This window comes from Melozone crissalis, unplaced genomic scaffold, assembly GCF_028551555.1.
Source record: "Melozone crissalis strain CALT ecotype California unplaced genomic scaffold, PUWL_Pcris_2 ptg000002l_1, whole genome shotgun sequence".
NCBI lineage: Eukaryota > Metazoa > Chordata > Aves > Passeriformes > Passerellidae > Melozone > Melozone crissalis.
The window spans coordinates 17,072,885-17,099,802 of record NW_026535780.1 but is presented as its reverse complement, the minus strand read 5'-3'; the positions used below and the strand labels follow the sequence as shown (position 1 = coordinate 17,099,802).

Genomic DNA, 26,918 nt, shown 5'->3' with positions numbered 1-26,918 from the left:
TTGTCAGAATAGAGATGATCTCACTAAAAGAACAGATGTGGATGTCTCAAGGATGTGGCAATTTTGGGGTCATGTGAAATCAGTACTCTTGTAGTTCAAACAAATATCTGAAAAAGATACTGTGCATCATCAGTTTCTATAAAGATATAACACAGAGGACATTGACAGGTCTTTCTTTAAAATTCTGTTACTTTTACATGTTTCTAAATAGTAAAAAAAACTACAGAACAAAAAATCTTAAGTAAATATATTTTTTTTATTCAACTTTTTAATGCAGAAATAGCGTTATTCAGTTAGAGGCTTACAACCCTGTTTCATTGTTCTTTGTGCCAAAACAAGAGACAAGAACATGTTGGTCAATTGCATTTTGATTAAGAGTCCAACTGTGGTTTCAGATGTTGATGCACAAACTTCATTGACAGCAGGATTGATTACATTTGTATATGAAACGAGAATTTGTCTCAAAAATAATTAAAAATACTAAGGACTCTTCTTATTTTAACACCCTTTTTACACAGAAAAGCTATTTGCATACATGAATAAAATATATACGAAGGATACAAAGAACAACTTCACAAAATTTATGTCACCTTGACTGCTGCAATATTAAAATGGAAATTAGTCTTTTAATAAAGAGAACCAGTTGTGACACAAAATGAAATAGCTCTTCCCCCTTCCCATAGTTTTAACTACACATAACTCAGTGAATACAATTTTCAGAATAGACCTCTGTTTCACCTGTCCATTGTTTTAAGAAAGTAAAAGTTTAGCTCTTTATTTGTGATTATAACCCAATTATCTGTCCTTTCATATTTTATGTACCAAAGACCAAAAGAGTTTAGAATTTCCAAGAATGCCTTGTGGATTAACTGGTGCAGCTCAGAGCTGGATATGGGTAATGCTGAAAACATCTACTGAAAAATATGTCTTTAATGGTGAAAACAATTACTTCTCTTAACTGAAATCTCTTTAGCATGCAATCAGACAAGCATCAAGGGTCATGTGCACAATAGGAAATTGTCTTGTAATTATCAGTAGCATCTTCCTTCTTCCTTTAAACTATTAACAAAAGCTAATATTAAAGCAGTTATGAAGAACCAACAGACTCTCTACTTCCATTTTAACAGTAGGATTTGCCTAAATAAATGTTATCCTCTGAAAGTGAAATTCTCATTCCACAACTCAAGTTTCAACATCCAGACCTACAGCTGGAGTTCTGTGTAAATGCAGCAAAGGACACAAACAAAACCACCTCTTATTTCTAGAGGCTGCCTCTCTCAGAGCCACCCAAGAGGAGGCAGGTCCTAGAGGAACGACGCGCTCACCATCCTGAAATACCGCGGCTGAGTCGGGCGCCAGTTATCAACCAAGGGGTGATTGGGTTCGTTCTCGGCATTCTTGGAGAGGCTGCGGAGCTTTGCCATCTGCAGAAGAGCAAAAATTGAAGTGTCCCAATGGAAATCCTTTGGGATCAAATCCACAGTCCAACAATTAAACTAAGGAGGCTGGTCCAGCTGGGGAAAAAAGTCTCCTTCAAAGTTGTGAAGATGTCCTTCACCCCACCACCAAAAGAACTCTGAATAATCCAAACAGAAAAATGGGTCCTATTTGAACAGCATTGTGAAAAACAGTGTCATTTAGGTACTGTCTGCAGAACCGTGTACAGACACAGAAACTGTAGGAAGCACTCAGAAAATGTGAATACAGCAGCACGTGCTGTAATAAACCTCTCCTACTCTAACCCTGCCTTAGTGCCTGATTGTTAAGAATACTTTAGAATTACAAGGTTTTAAAGCTGAATTATAAACTAATTGTTCATGTTCATGGTCTGCAGCAGAGGATATCTTTTGTTGCAGTGACACAAGAAGTTCATTATTAGTAACAGGAATTGGAATTTAAATCTGGATAAAGACTTGGTCAAGGTTTCAAATGGTTTGTAAACAAGGTCTGCAGCTTGAATCTCCTTGGCCATACCAAAGTATGTTTCCCTTTTCGAGGGATGCCATATGAAGAGTTCTGCCCATACTCATCAAAACTATTTAATAATCTTTCTGTACTGCTTTCTAATTTTCAAAGGATGCAACATGTATACAGATACCCTATATTCATTTGCTGTCACTACCCCACACTGCACTAGATCCAAAGCACATCAGCTGTGATTCAGACACTTGAACCTGTCCCTGTTTGAATGACTTGCTGTGAAAAGCACTCACACATTTCCCATGTGTAACTTGAAAACGCAGCCCCATGCAGGGACGCATCTCCTTTGTCTGTCAGGAGCTTCAATATGCTGATGTATCCACTTTTCAGTACAGACTTCAAGGCCAATACAAGCAGAACTTCTGTCTAGGTTGTAAAGCCTAGGTTCACTGTGATTAAACTTGTTCCAGTTTCTGGACTGAGCTAGCTTGGGCATCTCAACATTACTATTCACTGAACAGCTCTGAAAAGCTGGCCATCTCAGTCTGCCTGAACAACAATAGGATCACATTTGTAACCAGCATAATACGCATTCAATGGATTAATATTCTGAAATTAAATTTCAGATTTCAGATGAAGAATAATTTGTACAGGAAGAGATGAAAATTGTTTATCAGTTTTGTTAAAATTGATAAATTACTATTGGAGAAGGGTGCTGGAGTTTATTATTTGTGGTAGATCTGCTCTACTCAGTAAAAACTCAACATGTATTCAGGCTACGATTACATAAAGATGAAAAAATTAGTCTGCAATTAGACAGAGTTATTCCACTGTTCTTTCATTAAAAGTAATCTGAGCAGCTAGGCCACCCACACTGTATCTCCCTGGGATTTCTGGTGAATTGATTTTCCTGCAGAGCGCTGATTTGCAGCAACTGCACTTCCCCTTGTGGCTAATACATGGTTACCATCTGGCTGCAAAAGCATCCAAGAAATCCACTGCAAATGCACACACACTTAAAATAATCACTATTAACGAGGCTGCCATGGTACTACACTGTCTAGGATTAGAAATAATTGGCAACACAATCCTCTTATGAAAATGTTATTTAGAGTGCAGGCACTCTGGAGTGAGGGAAGTATTTCTATTGTATTTCTAGACAATAACTCACACACGCTGCCAATTCTGTCTGAAAAGCAGCTACCTCAGGGTAAGAGCCAATGTCTCCTGTTTATGTAGCAATTTCATCTTAAATGCTCCATTTTTTCTTCAGGAGGGATAGTTAAAGAACAGTCTGTATGTTTCGCAAAACTCACTACTTTCAGAACAGATGAGAAAAAGACCATGACCCAAACAAAACTGTAGTCAAAAAGTCTTTTCATGAAGCTGGATCAATAATGTGATTAGTTATTTCTTTAAAAATGCATTTTAAATCAGAGATGCTCAACAATGACTACACTTTTCCTAATACAATCTGTAGCTGATCTTCTGTAATATAAACATCTAAGAAGATTCATTTTGTAGAAACCAATAAGAACGTATTTGTATTTTTAACGGAAGCCCACACTTTAAAATAGCCCCTGTATTTTAATTTTTGGATGGACAAGGAAACAGAAGGCAGAGCAATTCAATAAGCTCAGAAAATTAAGCCTTAAGTTATATGAACACATTACCATATTTCATCTATTGCCAGCTAAGTTTCTCATCATACCTGAGTAATATTACTTAAAAGATGAAGAGCCACTTAAATACAAAGTACTAGAAAATAAAAATACTTCCTTTCTGTCATAACATCCACATCAACGAATGCACTAAACACATTATCATCTTGAAAACTTAAAACGAGAAGTTCTGTGTCTAAATATAATACCTACATAATATGTCAGTCCCTTGATTAATGTTCATGTGCTTTGTATCCTGGAGCCTTGAAATCTGTGGTATTGCATCATTAGTCTGCGGACTAGAGGAATAACCTCAGGTGAGAAAACTGACTTGTGTGGTAAGAGTAGAATCATAGGCTGAAATGAGCTGAAAGAGGGCATTCAAATTCCTGTAAGTAGATTGGGGGGAAATTAGGATAGGAATTAACAAGAAATACTTCTTTACAGCAAGTGACAAAAGAAGTTTTTGATATTAACAATAAATTGTAGTTAGATGATGTTGCTCCAGTTTGTGACAATTTAGCTGGTATGCCTTCCAGAAACAGGTATCAAGCATGTAATTCAACACTTCCAACTTACACTCCCATCTGCAATACAGAGCAGATAGAATCACCAATCCCATAACATTTGTATTCTGATAAATGATATTTCTGAAAAAAAAACCTTGACCATCTACACTGTGGTATGTTTTTACTGATTTAAAAAGCTCTCTGATGTCTGTGGGCTTGAACTACCATGGTGTTGGATGTGGGGTGATTCTTCACTCTCCTTTTAATCCTGCAATTTCTCACAAATCCAATGACTGTTTTCCTTGTGAAAAAAATAAATTCAGGTTATTGCATGTAAATAAAATGAAGGGTGAAGTTTACCTGGTCTGAACTGACTATGATGGGCTCTCTAAGAATAATCCAGGTAACACACTCTTCACAAGGTGGAGTAGTGACAGATCCATGGTATGTCCAGTAGTCGTGAGATTTAGGGAAAAGAATTGAAGGATCAAAGTTTGGAAAAGGAGCATTTTTCCCCTTTAAAATAAAAACAAAAACACAACAAAACAAAACAGAAAACTTCAACAAATCTAGCCAAGATTCGCTTGCAGCTCTGTTATTTTAAGAAACAGGGAGTGACTCAGATACTGCAAATGTATGAACTGAGGAAAGTAAGCACAGATCTACACAAGATATAATGGTGCAGTGAGACAGGGGGACTGAATGACCCTCACAGATGGGCCCAGAGAAGCATGATCAAACAGAAAACTACTTGATGCTGCTTCTTGTACCTCAGCTAACTCATGTGAAGCAGCATCCAGTACCAATGTGTTTCACTCATTTCTGTGCAGAAATACTCCTCCTTCTGGCCTCCTTTCTTATGGAAATTCTTTCTATCTATTGAATATTGCATTAGGTCACCATATAATAAAGTGAGACAGGTACTGCTTTTATAATATTTGTGCTAATAAAAAACAAGACAGCCTATGAAATGTGAGATTTATCACATAATGTTATCTAAGACACAAATGTCTAGTCAGTGGCATTTCCAGAGATCCATTAGGCAGCCTATATATTAAAACCAAATGGACCAATTTCTAAATATGCCCTTTATTTGGCACTGCCCACTGAGGCAATAAGGTTACATGCCTAGTTTTTAGGTGAGCAAAGACTGGGTAAATTGCTCATTTTCACCAAACTCATATGCCCTGCTAAAGTCAAAGAAGGCTCTTATGTAAATGGAAGAAAGGACTTTTCATGTTAAGGAAAAGCTTGGTTTTATTCCCAAATATATTCTAGAAATGTTGTAGAGCAGAATCTGAAACTTAGGAAGTCAGACATTGCTATTCTTTTTTTTTTGTCCTGAGACTTTGAGCAATCTTCCTACAATGAAAAGCGCAACATCATTACCTTTGTTTTGATAGCATTTATTTCTTCAAGAATTCTCTTCATCTCTGGTTTGGGAGTTTCCCCTACCTGTAAAAAACAACATGTGAGCTAAGCAAGGAGTTCTGCTTGACCAGATTTCTTCTTTCTACTATTTTTCTGTATGAGCATCTATCAACTACAAACCTATGAGCATCTATCTAAACATCTATCAAATATAAAATTATAATGTATTAACCCAACCTATCACCCCTACCAGCTTGGTAAGCTATGTCTTCTGTCTGTTACCTCTGCCTGTATCTCCCAACAGATATTATGATACAAATGGGGAAATTGTTTCACTACAGAAATTTTAGCATAACAGGATTTTTCACAACACACATTTCATGGTCAGATATATTGTTTGCAATTGCTGATCTCAAAAAAGACATTCAGCGTTCCATCTCTAGTTCTGTGTCTAGGGAATATGAATTAAACAAGAGAGAGCAACAGCTAATATTTCAGGCTAATGCTGCATGCCCCTGAAAGGATTGGAAAAAAAACCGATGAGTAATATGTATTGCCTGTGAGATATTTTGTTTGAGAGAAAGTTCATGAAAAACCTAGAAGAGATACATGTCCTTGAAATCTGTCCCCAGTTAGCAAAAAAGACAGCTGACTGCTGTTGGTGAGAGGGCTACTTCTGACACATGTCCCCATTCCATGAGCCACATAGTGACACAATAGCTGCAGGGACAAGTGTGTGTAGTTTTGGATACCACTTGAGATAATATGACTCATGCTCTGTAACTTGAAAGGGATACATTACTGAAAGCCAACCCCTTCAATGTGGTAGGATTCCTAGAAAATATACCCACCAGAGAGTTTTGGCTTTTTTTAACCCTCTAAGAATAGCAACTTCATAGTATCAATGCAAAGAAGGGTTGTGTGCTCTACTTACTTGCAAAAATATGGCCAAAACAGCAATCCCATCAGTTCTTCTCTTAGCATCAAGGTAATTACTGTATTTGGGATTCCAGTGTAACAAATGTAGCTTGAAACAGAGGAAAACATGTAAAAAGCCCCATTATTCAACAGCAAGCCATCAGAAGGCTGAATTTACAGTTCTTCACATAACTGAGTAAGTTTGAGGGAAAAAGGAATGATAATGAGGTCTTCCAAAGAAAGAGATGAAAAAGGGACAGCAAAGTCATCTAATAGTTATATCTAATTATCTGATTGCATAATTATACAATTTGCTTTAAAATAAACTATAAATATCTGAATAAGAAATTGAAAAAAAAAACAAACTGTAATCTCATCTTAAAGCTGAAGAAAAGTTGCTGAAGTAATCAGGTAGATCATGCAGTTCAGACATCATCTACTGATATGTGACTCATTTCCATTTGGCATTCGAATTACAGCAATTCTATCAAAGAATCCATATGAATGTCGTTCATGTATATTACTAGTCTACGTTTCTCATGTTCTTTACAATCCTAAGGTGCTTAAGAATCAAGGTAATTCATTCTTCCCACCCCTTTCTATAAGTGCAATTTTATACTTCTACTATAATTCTGTGTTTTCAGAATACTCTTTTAGGAAGTTTGGACTGCATCTGAGTAATTCAGTCTTGCTGTGCTGTTTCACACCACACTGGTTTGAGAATACGGAAACCTTCACTTCACAAAGAATTTTTCTTTTCTCCTGCTGTGAGAATGACTTCAACCTGATTTATAAGAATCAATGGGAGTAAGAATAAAAAGGCTAATAAGAATAAACAAACACAAAGAACTCCCAGAAAAACAGAGAAATGACAAATTTTGTCCCAACAGAACAATAGTGTCAAATTTTATTTTACACCCTGTTTTAAAGCAAGAAGTGGTGAGTCTTACCTCTCCTGCATACCTCACTCCATTCACGACATGCTCCGAGCCGTGGTCGTCAGACGAGCCCCAGTGGAAGTGCAGCTGCCGCAGCCTGTAGACTCCTGGGAGTGGCCCACCTCTCAGCACTGCAATTGATAATCTGCAACAGCATCAGACTCAAGGGTCTCCCAATGCTTTTAAATGAAATTCATGTATCTACAATATTTACTCATGTATTTACGTATTTGCTGTACAGATTACCTATGTTCTGACAATCTCCACTGATTTTAGCCACATGTCAGGCAACAGCCTTCAGCCATACACACCTACAGGCAGAGGAGAACTTTTGTGTCTAGGCTTCCATTACAGTCACTAGAGATCACTGATTTAATTCAGCTACATGAATGTGCACCCAGTACTTTCTGGAATAATCCAGAGATATCTGGATAGGACTGAGAGATCTAGTCCAGGATCTGTGGAAGAACTGTACATTCTAAAGCAATATCTGGAGGCAAGGGGAAATAGATTAGGTTATCAAACATGTCACAAGATGCCTGGGTTTGGGTAACTGAAGTAACCCCTAATTGAACAGTCAAGGCTCTAGAGTAATTCTGCTTACCTTAAAGCAGACACTCAACAGATTGAATTGCTCTCTGGATTCCCTGAACTCCAACTCTGCTGCCTCAAATGGTAGTTTAGATATAATCCAGCAACTTTTAAAATCCCACAATAAAACACCTAAATTTAGATGTCTTAATCTCCTCCTGAATTGAATCTAGGATTGGCTGATGTGAAAGTACACAAATATAACCCGGATTAAGATCAACTACTGAAGTGCTAGATGATAAAAAAATTACCAGAAAACACTACAAAATTGTGTATCTTACTGCAGGCTATGACTTATTTATTTAAAGAGTTATGAAATCACTGATGCTGCTTCTGCTCTAATAGCTGCTCCCTCCAGTTATGGAAGAGGAGAAAGAATGCAGAAAATAAACCAAAGAAAAGCAAACACTGAGAATGCAAGCTATTTTCCTAAAGAAAAGTCCAGCCAGAGATGAATGTTTCCTAAATATTGTTACCATTTATAAATAATATTGTAAATGAAGGTGGTCTATTTGAAAGAATCAGTTAAACAGAAAAACATATTTACATTCACCAAATACTAGAAGATACTTAATTCTCATTCACTTTTTTTGAGGATCAAATCTATAGCATTCCTATAAAACTTCCAGCAGTTCCCAAGAACTGGTCTTTATATGCCAGAGAAACATATCCTTCAATCTGAAAATAATTAAATCCATTATCATCTCAAGAAATACAGCATTAAGAGTAGAGCAAGCTGTTTTTCTCAACAAAACCCTTTTACTTCTTCCCACAGACATTCGTAGCTGCAGTGAACACAGTCAGAGTAAGAGTAGTAGCTGACAAGGCCATCAATTCTCCATTAAAATAGATCTGTAAGGCCAAGTAATCCTCTTTAAGGTAAAAGTATGTAATTATTTCCACTGATGGGCCATCAGCAGACATTTTTGTTTGGGCATTAGGTGAAGCTCTGCATCATCTCATGCCAACACATTCCTGTTTTACTCATCTATAAATAGGCAGTAACTTTTACTTAGCAAACTTTAAGCAGAAAGAATGATGCAAACAACATCTCCTGAAGGACAAAAAGGTATTTCCTTTCTTCTAATTACCAGTGTGTAGTATTAAACATATAAATACATGAAATGACACTGTAAGTAAATGAAATCTTCCTGCATTTTAAAAGGGGGAAAAATAAACAAAAATAAACAAGAATTATGTTCTCCAATAATTAAAGCACTAAAAATTTCAAACTATGTCTGCATAGCTCAAAATTAGTAAGGTTTTTTTAAGCATGTGCTTTGGAACTTAAATTCTAAACATATCTTTATCCTCTTGGGCTTCAATACTATGTAAACAAAAATGCACAACCACATGACAGAAAAATAATATAAAATAAAGTTTATAAAAGAAGAGATGGTATCTTGACATTGTTTTTCAGCAATGTTAGTATATATTATTTACATGTAAGATGGAATTTTTCTGACAATTGTTATACAGGGAATGTTCACCTTAAATATCTGAGAGTCATGGCAGAATTACCAAAATGTAATTTTCCCAAGTGCAGGAATACACAAAACAGCTGAGGAAGACAGGGGAGAGAAATATTCACTTCTTTTTGGTGCCTTATTAATGCAAACTCTCATCCCATTGCTCAGTGACTGACTCCAAATGGGTTTGCACATCACCCTCAGTGACCCATCAGTGCCTGATATCAGACATAAAAATGTCAGTTTGTCTTGCTCAAATTCTGTGCTCCCCACACATCCACAGTGAAGAATGATCTATCACGGAACAATCCTACATGGACACACACAGGGACATCTGCTCTGGAAAAAAGCTCACCTTTTATTTGATCTGTCATCAGCTGAGCAGCATGAGACAAAATGGGCTAAGAAAAGAACAGGCTTTTTTTTCACTTCCAATGTAATCACTAGGGCAGGTGTTGCACACAAGGATGTAACTCTGACAAGAAAACCCTGTTTCTTACTCTGTGACACAGCAAAAAGAAGGTGTCATGCAGTTGAGTAGAGATGGCTGCCCCAGTCACTTTATCTCAGCTAGCTGGGTGCCCTTGACAACAGAAAAGTGACAAGAAGCTTTTCAAATATGTGCATCCACTTGCTGAGCAGCTTCTGTAGGGCTCTGGTTGTTAATCTGTGCTAGTGTCAATTGTCATCTGCCCTCACTAAAAGTAAAACTGGCAAAGTTATGCCTATACAAAAGTCTTCCCTGTTTGCTGTAAAGGCAGGTGAAAAAACCCACAGAGAACAAAGCAGACTCATGAGACACATTGTGTTTATAAACGTGACAAGAAATGACTGTTCTAGGAAGATTTATGATCACACATCCTGCCAAATCCATAAAATGCACTGGTAAACCCCAATGGAATTAAATTAGCAATGTACTACTGTATGACAACTGAAAAGATACATTACCTTTGTTGTGCTGCTTCATAATGGAATCTAACAGTGCAGTACAGAACCCACAGCTGTTTCACATCAGTGTCACATTCTAAAAGTCATAAGAAAGCCTCTGCTCAGAAGAGGATCTCTGCACTAAAATCATCCAGCTAACTGCAGGGATAAAATGTGTTTCCTAAAAGCTTTTGGAACTCGAATTTCAGTTCTCACTGAAATATTCTTTAAGCAAGCACTGAATAGATATGGAGCACCTTTGTAGGCAACTTTGTACTCTTTTAGGGAAGAGTGGGAAAGAGAAGTGTCAGACAGAAGTCTGTCAGCTTGCCATCCACCCTCACCTACACTGTAACACATCTTTGCCAGTTTTGTGCCCCTGGATCACAGCCTGTTCATCAGTAAGCTCCCAAATCATACTCATTTATGATCTGTGTGGCTGCCCCACCTCCAGGGGCAGAAAACTGTCAGTCCTCTGTGTAACTGTAGCCTCAGCAGGCCCTTGACTAGAATTAAAAGTCAAGCACTTTTAATTCTAACAACAGAAATTCAAAGTTAACAGAAGGTCAAGCCCTAAATTCCCTGTACCCAAGTACAGGAGTTCTCAATACCTTCATGCAGACATGACAAATGACAGATGTGTTGCTACACTGAAGGAAGAATTTAACTTTGCTGCCTTTTGCCTTATGCAGTGCAGCCATTGAGTGATACCACAACTACAAAAGTACTGGGATTTAGTGGTGCTTTTTTTTTAACAGCTACTGATTTTCTACAGTGTAAATTCAGTAGACAAAATGTTAAGTAACATTTTGCAGGAATCAACCAAAACTAGAATGTCTATGGACAGATTTCCCCTGGTTTAATTAAAGTTACTAGGGTTTGTCTTCACTCTATAATACCAGTGAAAAAAATGAATGTTTTATTTACCAGAAGTTGATAATGAAAAATTTCATTTGCAAAAATAAATGAGATTTCCCACAAAGGGGTATTTGAGGAAATGCTGGCCACAAGCCCTGGCCATGCTAAAAGAGTTGATTAGCAACAAGCTCTGACTTCTCTAATTATTTTTTTTTTGCATCATCTACTTTCAAACCCACTTTTTTCTTTGATAGGAAAGATTCTGAAAACAGCGTCAAGGTAAGCCTGTAAGAATGTGTGCCTGCAGTGAGGTACTCCAAACCCTTAAATGTCACCCATCTGAAAGCCAGTAAAAGAAGTAGTAGGAATCTGTTTGGTTGATGAACATCCATAGGAACTGCCCACAAAATCAACAAAGAGGGAAGATGAAGGCAGGTATCCATGTGACCTTAGTGTATCTCTGTCCAGCTGCTCTGTCTGGGTTCCATTATGAGACTTTTGTATCTTTACTGTTTCTCAAATAATCAAACACTGGTGTAACCATCTAACCAAGGTATTACAACAATAGCCAAATAGTCATTAACTTTAGGGAAGTTATATATCTCAAAGAGCATCATGACAATAGTCCCACCAGCTAGAAGCTCTCAGGACACTTCTCTGATAGGAATATTTTATGAATTTTAGAAATAAATGGATTCTGATAGAGGAAATAAGATTTCAGCCCTAATTCAAATAAAAAATGGGTCACTGCTGGATCTAAAAGAGTATCTGAATTGCGAATCAGGCAAAAAAAACATAGCAAACATAGCAAGCATAGCAGTGGTAGGCTGCCAAAGTACCCAAGTTCTGGTGTGTTCTACTGAGCCCAGCTACCTAGAAGGTTTGATTTCAGCTCCCAGTTCTTTCCTCAATTTTCAGACTCCAGCCCCCACCTGCAATCATTTTACAGTGCATAAAATCCATCTACATGGGTACAATAAGACAGAAAACTGAATCCACAGAAATCCATTGACTCGTATGGATAGGCAGCAGAGGAATGATACTGCCCCTACAGCAACTTCATCTGTCAGCAAAGTCAGCAAAGCTTTCAATTTTGTAGCAGGTTCTCAAAGTCAATCAGACTTTATAAATAGCTGGAAATAAATTCTCCAATCCCTTCCACTAAGCTAACCCTAAGCATAAAAGTAATAAGGCCTATTTTCAACATAATACCTGAATTACATTGGACGATATTGATAATTCAATTGTTTGAATTAAAGAAACTGTCCTCAGTTGTGAATTCTTCAAGTGTTCTTGGCAGGATATACAATGAATGTAAAACTTGGAGACATCCAAAGTAATTTATTTCATCACTCACCTTGGCAATTTATTCAGCAATCTATTTTTTCCAAACTAATGAAAATGTAGACAGAAGTACAGATATAGGTATGACAACTATAACTGAAAAAAGTCAGGAAAATAAATGCTTAGTTTTCTGGTTAACTCAGAAATAATTCAGATAGACAGAGTGATAGACATGTACACAGACATAGAGAGAATGAGCATCTTTGTCCAAAGGAATAAAAGCTTCATTCCTATATGATTGCTATTGCATATGTATGTTTTGTGCAGCTGGTGGTTCTTTTACATAAAAAATAAGCCATTGTACATATCCTAAAAAACTGAAAATGTGTTCAAGTCAGTAGGAGTATGCACAGTGGAATTCGTCCTGCAATTAGCATTATATTAGAGAAAGAACACCACCCACAGACTCTGCAGGCAATGGTATAACAAAGGAGACATAACAACAAACACTGAATGTTTCTTGACTTCAAAGAGTTGAGATATACACCTACTTTTTTTGCAGCGAGTCGCTTTTTATTTCTGAGATCAAAACACAACAGTTACTAAGCAGTTCATCTGAAAAAAATTTCACAACATTCTGAAACTTTCTGTTCTTTGTGGTGAGCGTTGCATCCATGCTGTAGATTGCTGTGCCTGGATACTCTCTCCCATTCAAAATCTGAGTTATTTTCACAATGCTTACACTTTTATTTTTATGCAGAAGATGCAACCATTGGTATATCTGATGCTGTTCTAACAAATACAACAGATGGTAAAAAATGGTAATAGTCATGGAGATCTCACATGCCACAGCTACATTTCTTTACTTGTGTATCATTTTATCTGACATTAATAATATTTTTCTTCAAATAACATTGAAAATTTCCACTTTGCTAGAAAAGTTACAAAACTCTTGACTGCACAGCGATATTTGAGTTTTGATAGTATATTAACTAGTCCAGCATACATACATTTTGATCCTCAGTTTCATGAAACCCAACTAATTAGTTAAAAATCTATTAAATTAAATCCACGTCTGTATATACTTAACAAGAAACAATCTATGAGTAAGATTTCTCATAGTAATTAGAGCTGTCAGTCCTAGTCATATTGAAAGTGTAAGTTTCAATGCAGATAAGAAATAAGTCTGTACACTGTATGCTGTCATAGATGCAAGTGGATAAAAGCTGACACAATTAAATTTATCAGCCCTATAATCTTCACTAAGACAAAACCCCATTAATGCCAAAAAGAGCTTCAACTGATTAAATACCATGACGTTGTGGCAACATCTGGCTTGTTACTTCATTTATCACAAATTACATGGATAGAGTTTTTAAATATTGTAACTTAAGATGTTCTGCAGGGCATCTCAAATAGGCAAAATGGAACTCAGTTCTCACAGAAGAAGTCTGGGCCTCCTTCATCCTAAAAGCAACACAACTGCAATGACTTTCTGCAGCCCCAGAAATTTATCTTACACCTTAAATCACCCTGTACCAAGTTTCTTTGCGCCTCTCTCCATTCCCTGGGATTTTACTGATGAACTTTAAAAGGAGACTCAGACTTTGCCAGCAGCAGCAGCACAGGGTACCCAGTCATAGAAACCTGTAACATCACACACAGGCAGTACACAGCACCCTTCCAAGAGCCTGAAGAGTCAGAGCAGGCTCTGCCATGCAAATTGAGAAACAGTCACCTTTATGTAATGACAGAGATGAAAACAAAACCGACCTGATCTATCGAATGAATCATCAAATACAACTCTGCAGGTTTTCCCGTTGTTGAGGATGGTCTTAGCTGCACCAGGATCATAACTAGCAAACCATGGCAGTAGAGAACTGTCATAATGCACGTCTTTGTTATTGATTTCAATCGGTGACTGATGGCGTCCTTTCGCAAAAGGGTAATTTTTGTGCCACTGATCTGGTCCTACAAAAAAGTACAGAAAAGTATCAGGAAAATCTTTTCCAGAGAGATATGAATTATACTTGTTACAATTAACACAAGCTTGGCTTTGCTTAAGTATAGAACATAATTTAAGTGCATTAATAAGTAATTGCCTAGTTGTTATTCATGCCCTATCAAGAGTTTCATTGTATAAAAAGCAACTAGATTGATTTCTAGCTGGAATACTGGATACTTAAAGTCCTTCAACTGAACCTAAACTCTTACAGCAACCTCAAGACTGACAACTAGGAGAATGATGATATGCCAAGGAAGAAAACCAGAGATACATACTCCAAGTCCAGCAGTGGCTAGAAATGTGATGGGATATACCCAAATGATTGAAATATGGGACCATGTAGCCATATGGAATGAGAAAAGGCCACTGAAACCTGGACATGCCAAGAATTTGAAACGTGGATTTAATTATCATCATAGTTTTACCAAGAAGTTCATGTGGAAAAATCCGGACCAATGCTGAACTGTTCTTCCTGCAGCAGAGGAGAGAGCGGGAACAAGAGACCACCAATACCCCAACCTCTCCAGGCAGGCGGGGCCTGCAGCCCAGCACTGCTCTTCCTGCATTAGGGCTGGCCTAAATTGGACATCTTGCTATGTCCAACTTTAATTTACACTAGCAGTAGGAAAACTGACTTTATTTAACTCAAAGATCCCCTGCCATTGACCTCTCCTTCGGCCAGCTTCGCCTCTTCCGTGCCTGCGAGCGACAACCGAGCGGCCTCGGCCCCACCGCCTGCAGAGCCCCAGGCCCGCCTGGAGCCCGTGTCCCCGCCATGCTCCCTCGGGAAGCGGGGTCCCCGTTTCGCCCCGGTTTCGGTGCCGGGAGGAGCGGGCCGGGCGCGGCCCCCTGCTCACCGTTATCGCTGTCGTAGCCCCAGGGGTAGTAGTTGGGGTTGATCATGGTGCGGTGCCGGCGCCGCGCCCCAGCCTCTGCCGGCGGCTCTGGCAGGACGGTGGCCTCGCCTCACGGCGGCTTTTTATAGACTCCCGCCAAATCCATGCCCGTCCCCGCCGCCCGACGGACCCGGGAGGGCTCCGGGAGCCGGGGGCGGGGAGCGCGGCGCTGCCTCGGACCGCCCGCCCGCCTCGCTCCCGCTGTCCCCCGGGAATGCGGGGGAAGGAACCGGCCGGGATAGCGCCGGGAATGCCCAGCGGGGGGAAAGGGCTGCCAACGCCTGCCGGGGAGATGGGAATATAGAAAAGCACGAATGTCCAGCACTAGGCACGGGCAACGTAGGGACAGTTTTCAAATTCAAGTGAAATAGGTGCGCATCCATGCGCCAGCCAGGGAGCTTTAGCCGGGCTGGCTGCTGAAATGAAACGTGCAGGTCCAAGCAGGCTGGCGGGGCTTTTCATGGCTGTTTGCAGAAAGCCTCTTTTGGCGTAAGGCCTGCGCGGTTCGGAGGGGCTGGGTGTCTCCCCAGGAGGCCGCGCTGGAGCCGTGTTTCCCTCCTGGTGTGCGGCACAGCCCTGATCCAGGGGCCAGCAGGGGGTGAGGGGATGAGTCCAACACTTTTGTGCAAATGGCTATCACAGGTTCACACCCTTCCCTAGGAAATTCCCATGTATTCGCCTGGGTTCCAGCGCTGCTCCCTGCTGTGCGGTCTCCCGTTGCTTTCATAAACAGCTTCCCTGCAAAAATTCAGTGGTGTTAATTGCTCCAGCCTTTAAAAAGGTGCTGCTTCCTCTACTGCAATGTTTCTTGGTAAATGGAAATCATTAAGCTAGCTGAAGATCCAGTTCCTGCCAGCTTCAGATAAAATCGTTATTATCAAATTAAGCATAGGATTTGTTTGTTTTGCTTCAGCTGTAATTCTCCTTTCATTTAGCAGGGTGTTATGCATCAGATTGCACTTAAAATTGTAAGCATACTTGCTAGCAGGCATGTGTTCCTTATGTGACACACAGAAATCAAATGACTTCTAAAAATATTTGTTATTCTGGCACACAGAGAATTGCCAGATGAGATAAAGACAGAGGTTAGCACCAATGGTGTAAAATGGATGAGGGACTGACTAAGTAGAAGACAAAACACTAGATTGAAAGATGAATGACTGTGATTTAAATTTTAGAAGACTTTCTGTATAAGAAGGATTGAGCTTATTTTACTTGCTTATAATGAAGTGAGGTAAAAACATACAAGCTGGTTGAAGAAAAATGCAAATGGCACAGGATGGAAGTGTGGAGTCATAGTGCAGAAAAAATCAGTGTCCCTGAATGTTGTGTAAACGACAGTGGGTCATACTTAGTACCTGAAGGTGCTGCACGGTGGTCTTGAATCATAGCCCTAGCTGAAAGATTTTTTCTGGTATGAAGAGGAAGTGAAAGAGAAGGAAGAGTGGGTCTGTTGGTGATAACATGTCAAAAAGCATTACCAGGCAGGAACTGCTCACAGAAAAACCCAGGAGCAAACCAAGGACATGTCCCTGGAGCTGAAGAGACCCTGGTGTGACCTCTGAGACAGGTCGGTTGGCCTCATGGAGCTGAATTACGATGAGTTGCAACAGGTGCAGGGGAGACAAGGCCATTAAAGAGCCTCTTTTATAAGATGAGACTATAAAAGCTTAGTGTGCTTTGCATAGCAAACAAATGTTAAGAGGGTAAGTGACAGCTGTCTTTCTATGCACTTTATCAGAGAAGTAAACACCAACAAATTGGAAGAGTTATTGAAGCTAAAGAGAAGTGTTAGCTAATGAACAATTACATATAACTTTGCCTTGAACAATTTGAGGCAAGATAACAAATCAAGGTTTGGAAGGTATTCCAGTGACTTTGCAGTATTAAAAGTGGAGACATCAACAAGGTACTGAGCTTTGTAGTTATGTCTGACAGAGCACATACTATTTCCCACCTCTTCCTCAGGTTTCACTCCATTTCTGAGCATCTTCTCACTGCCATGACCCACAGACAAATCTCCAGATAGAGAGCATGTGACATTAAAGTACTGTGTCTTTTAAACAGACTTTAATGGACAGATTTGGGGTTGTACTTTATGGCCTGAGCAGGAAGACTCAGGAATTTTTAGATACTGTAATTTCTGTCCTGAGCTCTCATGCACAGCAATTTTTCAGTCAGCATGTGTTCTGAACTCCTTGACATTTAGATAATCTAAAAATGGCTGTGGAAAGAAAGAAGGAGCAATCTAAGAAAATATTTTAACACTAGACACTTTAATTCAGACCTTTAAAGCAAATAAATTATTTCTGAGGAAAAACAAATGTCTTTCGGATATCTGCTTTCACTAAGCTCTTTTTCTCTAGGACTTGAGGGTCATCAAGAGGACAAAGTGAGACAGGAGGTTTTCTTCTGGCTTCTTCTACTTTGATCTTCTTCCTTATTCAGAACGGTGTTCTTCCCCGGTTCCTCAGGATTTGCTCCTTTCCCCAAGCCTCAGTATCCTGGGTCCATCAATACCTCCCTCCAGATGAAATACTCACTTCATTCTCAGAAAAGACCTGTGTAGAATCCCTTAAAAACACTGTTCTTCTCTGCCAGTAAAAAGAAAGCCTTTAAAAGTATTCGTTGGGCTCTTGGTTATTGAACATGATCTGTACAGGAGAAGTGTTTTATGAAAATGCACAGATGGCATAGAAGACAAGGTCAAGATTGAATTTGGTATCAAGCAGAGGTGGTCTAAAAGGAGAAGGGAAGCAGCTAGGTCATCAGGAACACTGGGAGTAGTTCATGGTTACAAAGCAGAATAATGAGGGAGTTAGAAATAGGATTCCAGGATTCTTGATAATTCATGCCATGTACAAAAATCCCTATAACCTTGACTTCCAACAGGTTTTGTTGTTCTTATATCTTGGTGAGATGCAGAAAATTATTTCAGGGCAGACCATAGGTCACAATTTGGCGGGTCCCCTCTCTGTGTAATAATTCCAATAAGTCTACTGGTGCTTTAAATAATGTTAAAGTCAGATTTATCAAAAAAATGTAAGACAGGCTTCATCACTAATTTTAAAGTGATTTAAAAGACATTCATTGAGTTCAGAAATGAAGATCATTCAGGAAGTGAGATTCAAATTCATCCCACAGCATCTGTCCATGAAAAAATAAACACACAAATTCAATACATAGATTCCTATGAGGTTCCTAGTTAGTTAGCCATTATGGTGTTGCTGCAAGTACTACCCAGATGGCACATATGCTGAAATGTGAGTCTCCATTGAAGTGTGGATCAATCTGCTCATGTGTGCTCTGGCACTGAGTAAGAATGATGTCATTACTTCATAAAAGCAAAGTGTGCATGTTGTGAAAATCCCACAATTTCATCCCTTCTGTTCACTTAGGTATAGTTTATATTAATTTGTATTGAATTGAAAATGGAAGTCAGAAATGAAAAGAACTAGTCCAGTGTTAAACAGGTGATTAAGTTTACCAGAATAATTATCTAAAGCTTGTATAAACCTTTTATCCTCAATCTCCAGTAGTAAGTGATATGATAAAATTCTTAGTCTTAAGATCCAAACACACATATGAAAGGTCTGGAAGAGAAACCCACAATCTTTATAAACTTGAACAGCAGTCCCACTTCCCAGTCTGAATACCCCAGCTCTTGCTCTTCCTCTGACCTTGTTCACTGTAGCATGTCTTTATCAGAAGACATTTATGGTTCAAATGCCTTTAAATAGTCCATGAAATAGTTTTGATGTAGGGTGAACCTCAGTACTTTAAGATTATGGTCCAGATCCTGCACCTTACCTAACTTTATAGAAGGGCTGAAATATATCAGAACTTAAATAATTCTGCAGTATAGCTAATGAGAGGCAAAGTGCTAGGGCAGAAAGTGCAACATGAATCCCCTTTCCTTACATGTCATGGAGAAGTGCTTACAAAAGCTTCTTCTGTGTCAGCAAACTGAAAACTCTGAGGAACATGGTGGGAGGGAAGATCTGCAATTGTGGGGATCCATCAGCCAAAGCCTTGATACTACTGATGGTGCTGGGGACAAAGATACGAAAATTACTTCCAGAAATAGATGAAGAGGTTGTGTTTGCTCATGTTTCATAACTCACTTCCAGAGGGTGGAGGAGGTTGCTATTTCTAGCAATCCTGACATAGCGATTCCTCCCAAATGACTTTATTTAGGCTTTGCTCAAGGGACCAGGAATTAGTGCAAGATCCTTGACTGATTAGCAGACTATCACCTCTGTATATTGTTTCCATCCTTCACGATTATTCACTTCTCCTTTCGGATGCATAAGACAAAAGATCATTAACACAAGTGCCTGTAGTTTCATTTTGACCAAGTACAAGGGTAATTCCTGTTCAAAGAGGCAAAGGCACATAGTTGGCCAGGAGATTTAGGTTGGGCAGTTATATTTACTTCTCAGACATATGCTTGGACTTTACACTTCAGATAGATATTTTTCCACATAATACTAATCACCTTTAAAACTAGGGATTTGACAGTGGGGATGGAGAAATGTTTGAAGCTTATTCTGAATTTAAGTACAGAGCATAGACAAATGTGCTTTAATAAAAGGCTGTTCATTCAAATCAGATTGATACATTTTCAATCTAAGAATGACTGTATTTCTCTGTAGTGCAATTGTGTTATCAGTCCTGGATTTAGATGTGTAATTCCAAAACTCATCAGATCAGAATGTCTAAATTTTGCTTTGATTATAAATATAAAGGTAAATTTATTCTTTCAGGTTATCTCTGTATCTCCCACACATCTGAGCAACTATGATGCTTTCATGTCTATCTACAAAAATTCCACATTCTGTCATTTTGCTGAGAAAATGATAAAATAGAGAGAAAGCTCTAACACAAGCTAGCCAGACAGAGGGTCAAGTTATGGAGTCAGTGAAAAGACTTAATGTGTAACCATAGAAGTTAATGAATAGCAGACACCTTCTTGCATAACAGAAGAGTAAAGTTTAGGAAAGTTCTGTGGTACTTTGTGATTTCTGTTATGAGGTCATGGAAGAATCAGCATCTGCTGTATTAGGTTATTACAGGATTCTCATCCAAAGAATCTTGTTCCTTGCATGTTTTTTATTTAGAACTAAGTGAAAAAAGAAATACAGTGATTGAGAAAAAATTATTAAAGCAGAAAATTATTATTACAATAGAAAAATTATTCAAACGGGAAAAACAGAAAAATTCCTTTATTAAAACAGAAATTATTAAAACAGAAAAATTCATTTTCCATTACCAGTTGAATCAAAAGAAATTGCAAGTAAGATCAGACCTATTTTTCATCACATGCTACCACTTATATAGCACAACCCAACTCCAGTTTTGGCTTTTTCATAAAAACACTGTTATACTTAATATACCACCAGGAGAAAGGAATGAAGGCCCACTTCATAAGAATGACTGTCAGCTGCTTCTAAAGGAAGCAGGCAAAGTTGTCTATAGTTTTACTTGAAGAAAGGAAGATGCAGAGATAGTTCAATTGTTTGATCTTTATTGAATATAAACACACAAAAACTTGAAAATCAGCTGATCACAGCCAGAAGAGTGATTGGCTGAAAAGACACTAAGCAGACATTTGTCATTCCATTATTATAAGTCAACACAGTGGAATATTGCTGCTAGCAATGACATGATCTTTCAGGAAAGTGAATGAAACACCGCTTTTCAAAAGGATGCACTCAGAAAGTGACATTTTAGTCTGGCATCTGTACATGAAAAGCAACTAATTGGAATAAAATCCCAGTGTTGTTAGTTCTTACTGAACTGGTGGTCAGTTGCAGTGCTACAAGTAGGCATGCTCTTCAACCTGAAAAATATGAATATGCAATAGAATAGAAATATGAGGGAAATATGCTGACAAATGGGAGGTATTTTAGTACCTGTGATATATATATATAAAAGCTAGCCCAAAACTAACCTAGAAAGATCCAACCTCAGAACTGTGGCATATTTCAAAGAAGTGTTTGGATCAGCATCACATAAGCCAGTTGGCTGAATGTTATGACATCATGTTGATGACATTTCTCTCTGCTTGGAAGTAATGTGATAACGATGGAATGGGCAGCACCGTAGCGCTCCAGTAGCCTAAATAACTCTGCAGTTTTCTGCAGATCAAATAAACAGCCAGCTGGTCACACCAGTTAATACTGTTCTGCCCAGCTATAAACTGAATGTCTTCCCTATTCATCTTCCCAAACAGGCATATTTACTGATAAATCACTGAGTGATTTATTGGCCAAGCAGCAAGACAGAAGAAGGAAATAAAGGGAAGAAGAGGGTTATGAAGCCTCTCTTGTGTCATAAGGAGAATAACCTGGACAAGGGACATATGGGGCTCTTGTTGTAAGGAGAATGGGAACTAAGCATGATAAATGGGTTTCTGAGACTGGTGTCCTTGGAACAGGCAGAAAAGAGAAAGGGGGGCAAGTGGTAAGGAACAACCATGAAGAAAAAAAGTGAAAAAAAAACTTGTGGTACAAGAATTATTTGCTTGTTGCCAAGAGTCCATAAAACAGAGAGGAGAAAAGGAAGGCAGATTACAATGTCTGTGAGTAGAGAAGTGATAAGACTAGATGGCAAGGTCAGTAAATACATCCTCTAAAAGTATTGGTAAAATGCTTCTGTATACACAGAGTCCCCATCCTTGAAATTTTGTACACGTATGATCAAAAAGAGACAAGTCAAACAGATAATGACAATTTATATTCACTTTATTCAGATTTGATGAACAAGATTTGCTGCACCAGAAGGTGTAGGAAGGAGATTTCATTTTTCTTACTACTGCAGAACTTTAATGACCTGAACAATGGCACAAAATATACCCTCAGCAAGTTTAAGGATGAAATAATGAGCTGTTATCCAGAGGAGCCCAGACAGGCTGGAGAAATGGCCTGACAGGAGCCTGAAGCAGTTTCACTAAGGCACTGCAAAATCCTGCACCTGGGGAGGATGGGCTGGGGCTGACTGGCCAGCTGGCATCTTTGTACAAAAAGATGTGGAGATCCTGGTGGACAACAAATGAGTTGAGCCAGCAGTATGCCCTTGCTGTGGTGCACACTGAGCTGCACTAACAAAAGCATAGCCAGCAGGTTGGCAGGAATGATGATTTCCATCTTCAACACTTGTGCAAGTGGTTCTAGAATCCAGTCTTGAGCCTGCTATTGCAAGGAAGATGTTGAATAAGCATTACAAGTGCAGTGGAGGGCCAGCAAGACAGTGGGCTGGAGCACCACAGGCCAGGAGAAGCAGAGCTCACTAGATTTGCTCAGTCAGTAGAGCAGGCTAAGATATACTTGCATTAACTGTGTTTCAGTGCAGTGCCAGACTTCAGAGCAATTGCACCAAATTACAGAACTGTTTTGGAATTATTGTTTTTTGCCTTGTGCAAACATTAATATAGTCTGCCTTGTATTTTTATAAGGAATCTGTGGAAAATAAAAAAGCAAAAAAAGAAGCTGCAGAAAACACCGTATTGTTTTGCAGTGGATTGCACATAGCATGCCTGGCACTGTGCAAAGGACATTCACACAGTGCTTTTCATTGGGCATGCCATAGTTGGTGTGGCATGTTACAGCCAAGAAGCCAGTTTGTCATATGCCTTCCACTTCACTGAAATTTGTGCCAGGCAATGGAAAACATGGTAGGCATGAATGGAAACCTATCAACAGCAAGATCTTTGTCTGCCAAAATAAGAAAAATGACACACTGAGTTGAATTATTTTGCTAATATGTCACAATTCCCATTTTCCCCCACAGTTTCTATTGTCAAGGAATTGATACTTACAGACTAGGAGTATACAGCTCTATAAAATATCTTTCTACCAGGATTTATTATGGTTTTATTGCTACTCATCTACAAAATCAAAGAATTCCTATAGCACACTCTGCTCCACCAGTTACATTATTTAAGAGTCCACGTAGACAAAAATCTATTCTGAAATAAGAAAAGAAATTAGTGTATTTTGTTAGTATCGGTATTTTTGTCACATTTGTAGGTAAAAATTTTTATACATGGATAAGCCAGAAATAAAAGCCCAAGTAAACCTATCTAGATGAATGTTAAAAATTTGTTGGCACTCTTGGCTGGAATGTGGGTAAAACACTTGGTCTATTTCAGCATGTGTTCCCATCTACCCACTTTGCAATGCAGTGCAGCTACAGCACATAATTGTGAGCTCATTTGGATACTTTCTGAATGCCATCCAGGCATTTCTGTCAACTGCATTGTTTTGCCTGCTACCTTTCAATTCCTTTCAAAGCCCTGGAAAATACTTGCATCTGCAAGCACACACACACACATCACCCAAGTTTAATTGTGGAGCCAACAGGTTCACTGCAGTGACTGTACAGCAGTTTAGGTGGAACAATTGCAGTGTGCCCAAGAAGTGTATTCCTTGATGAGTGGGGAAGCACCTTAGGGATAACAGCTTGTGTCTTTGGTACAGTTGAGATGGCAGGGCAGGATAATCCAGAAACATGCATTTCTGTAGAAAGATTGCACCTGCAAAAGTCTATATGGTGATGAGGTGGGTCAACCAGACAGCTGCTTCATGCAGAGAACTAAAGAATACCAAGGAATTCTGCAACTCTATCTGCCTGCTAGGACAAAAAATCCAACAAGTCCACCGCTGGCTCTGCCAGTTCAGTTTGCATCCTGCAGTGACCATCTCCCATGCAAAGAGAAGGAGCCTGTTCTGGAGCAGACTGGGTAAGCAAGAAGGCATTGCCAAGGGAAAGGTGGAAGGCGCCCCCCAAATCCTGCATCCATGAGGCAAACTCTAGAACAGACCCCGCTGCTAGAGACAGCTCTGGCACAAGTCAAGCAGTAAGACAGCCATTGAGACTGGCTGGCATAATCTCTGTAGATCTTATCAAGTACATACAAAAGAAGCACAAGGAGAAAGCATGTCCACAGCAAGATCTGATGCTTGCTATATAACACTGATTCATAGATTATTTTGGAAACATAAGCTAGAGGGATTTCTGAGCTGTGGCCAGTGTAATCATGTATATGGAGAGGGGCTTAGCCTGATGGTGAAGATGCTGCCATTTCCTTCCCCAGTTGCAACCAGGGGTGTTTTCCAAGTGAAGTAAGTGTAAATAAGTAATTTGCATGCTTTAATTAAGTGTCCATGCAGTAATGGAAAAATTACAACCAGATCATAAATTCCAGCAACAGCTAACAGGATAGATGGATTATACAGAGATTGCCTGTGACAAGACACAGACAGGAAAGCTTCTTCAGGTAATACTGTCTTGTGCCCTCTCCATCTGGGCTGTTTGGCAAAACTCCACATCCTAGTTTAAGATTATGTGAATGTTCTCACACATTCCCTTCACCGGTTCCAGCTAGGGAAGCTTGACATTTTTGTGCATCAGATAGACCACAGAGTGAATCAGAAGCTGGAGCAAGGAGATGTTCAACAGCTTGTCTTCTTCTGTCTGGTTATAACCAGGCACTGCTATGGTGCTTATTTTCTGGTCACAAAAACTTATCCATGCTTGCATAAATGGAATTCATCTACTCCTTGAGTTCCCTTGCTGACATGGAAATATGTGCATCCACATTCATGAAGTCTATCCAGGCTACAAATTTTAGCGCATGTCTTTTATTCAACAGCTCAGTCACAGTAAATATTTCCAAGTGAAGAGATGGCTCACTTGAACAGGTGCATCAGGAGCTGGACCCTACATCCTGTGAGGTGAAGATACAAATGCAAGTAATGGATTCACTGTTAAATTTGAAGTTTTATTGTTCTATGCATATTGTGAAGTTGTTCCAGCATTTAAACAAAAAAAACCCCAAACAAACAAACAAACAAAAAAAAAAACAAAAAACAAACACCAAAAACTTATGTAAAAATGGCAAACCCTTCAGTCAGATTCTGTAAAAAGGGAGCACTGTGCTTCCAGAAAGGGCAAGAGAGACTAACTAGGACAGCCAAGCTCAGCAAAGTAGCAAAAGCCACAGATTTTGTCAGGATTCCAAAATGGCAATTTAATGGCAATGCTTACTTTTATTAACTTTAATACCATTTTAATTGTTGTATGCTATTAAATATGAACCATTAAAAGATCAAATTGATTGAAACCTAAACCAGAAAGCAAACCTCACTGTAACTCAGATCATATCCAGGTTAAAAGATCACAATCAGAGCCCAGCAAGGAGTTGCTTTTACAGAGAGCTGCCAGTCAAGATTGTCTGCAGCGGATTTTTAACCCCCATTGCCTTTAAGATGAGGAGAAGATACTTGTATGCACAAGGTATACAGGGGTTTTGAGGCTGTGGGAAGAACATATAGAAAATCTGGTTGGAAATGTTAAAAATATTTTATGGGACTTCTTGCACTGGCATTAAAATAGTCTGATGATGAACACCAGTAAAGGAACATAATTATTTGCCCTATTAATTAACACTGTACCATATTTATGGTGTGTAATTTAGTGTAAGTCCTGGCACAATTATTACCTTAAAGGCAGAAGAAATGTTCCAAAGCCTCAGCATTATTTAGATTACATGAGCTCTCTCCCTTTCGCAGAATTTTTCAGTGGTGGAAGTTACAGCAAAATGCTCCAAGACATTAGGCATGGAAAGGATTGTTTCTAAACTTGCATTCCCTACCTTTCCCAACAGAGACAATGAAATCAGTGTTTCAATTATAGATCTTACACACTATTGGGCAACAAACCAACTCTCATCTGTTTGTTCAAGGGTCAGTAGCATTTGCTTAGCTGTAAATTTAGGTAAGCTGCTGACACTGTTGCCATTTGTTGCTCAATGATGTCTGACAAGAAAAAATATTTGATGATTATACTCTTTCTCCAGCAGAGATTTATTACGCAGACAATTCACAACATTGTGAGAGCTCTTAAATTAGGGCTTAATGGCTGGTAGCCTGCAGTGTTAAGAAAAAAAAGTCACTGTTCTCTGAAAGAAGTGAATCTTAATGGAAATGTCTTTGTTTTATGATTCAGTGTAGAAATTAACATAGCCATGAAGGGTGACTGAGAGACAGAGACTGAAATTGCTATTCAGCCAGGGTATTGCTAATATGGAGGGTCATGTATCCTGCAGTCTTGGTCTCACAATTACTCAAATCAGGAACCAGTTCAGTACATACCAGTGGGAGATTTTCACCTCTAACTCCTCTTACCTTGTGATAGGATTCGCTGGGACTTTAGGAATGGAATTATCTGGGCTATTCTCAGCCTGTGAAAACAAAAGCACTTCCTTACATAGACTTTGCATGAATAAACATGCAGACAAAATACAGAAAAAATTCAGATAGAAATTAATACCAGTCCATTACTATCAATATTTATTTAAACACCAGATCCTGTAGCTCAAGAAGAACTTGGATAAACTGCATTTGTTTCAGTGCTCAGTTACTTGTGCAGGACTGGAAGAAGTTGCACTGCCCAGGCCTCCTGCTAGCTGAAAGTGGTGTCAGGAAGGTGACTGTTGAAGAACTGGCTCCACCGTGTGGGCTCTGAGCAAAGCAAGAAGCAGCATCCTTCACTTAAGTTTTCAGCAGG

General features: G+C 39.0%; 1 protein-coding gene across 1 annotated transcript; it reads right to left on the bottom strand.

Annotated features, from left to right (window-relative positions):
* Window positions 1–317: 317 nt before the first annotated feature.
* On the bottom strand, window positions 318–15,354 carry LOC128944084 (carbonic anhydrase 3-like). Its single transcript, XM_054287225.1, has 7 exons — window positions 15,309–15,354; window positions 14,220–14,417; window positions 7,330–7,448; window positions 6,396–6,488; window positions 5,480–5,545; window positions 4,451–4,606; window positions 318–1,424 (listed from the first exon to the last, which is right to left on the bottom strand). Exons 1-7 carry the CDS (start codon window positions 15,352–15,354, stop codon window positions 1,305–1,307), a joined length of 798 nt encoding a protein of 265 aa, XP_054143200.1. The 3' UTR covers window positions 318–1,304.
* Window positions 15,355–26,918: the final 11,564 nt, after the last annotated feature.

Coding starts and splice junctions, on each gene's coding strand:
- LOC128944084 (XM_054287225.1), bottom strand. CDS start 15,354: ATGATCAACCCCAACTACTACCCCTGGGGCTACGACAGCGATAACG. Junction 7,449..14,219: donor TGATTCATTCGATAGATCAG/GTCGGTTTTGTT, acceptor TATCAATTGCAG/TGCTGAGAGGTGGGCCACTC. Junction 5,546..6,395: donor TTTTGGCCATATTTTTGCAA/GTAAGTAGAGCA, acceptor TGTTTTTTACAG/GTAGGGGAAACTCCCAAACC.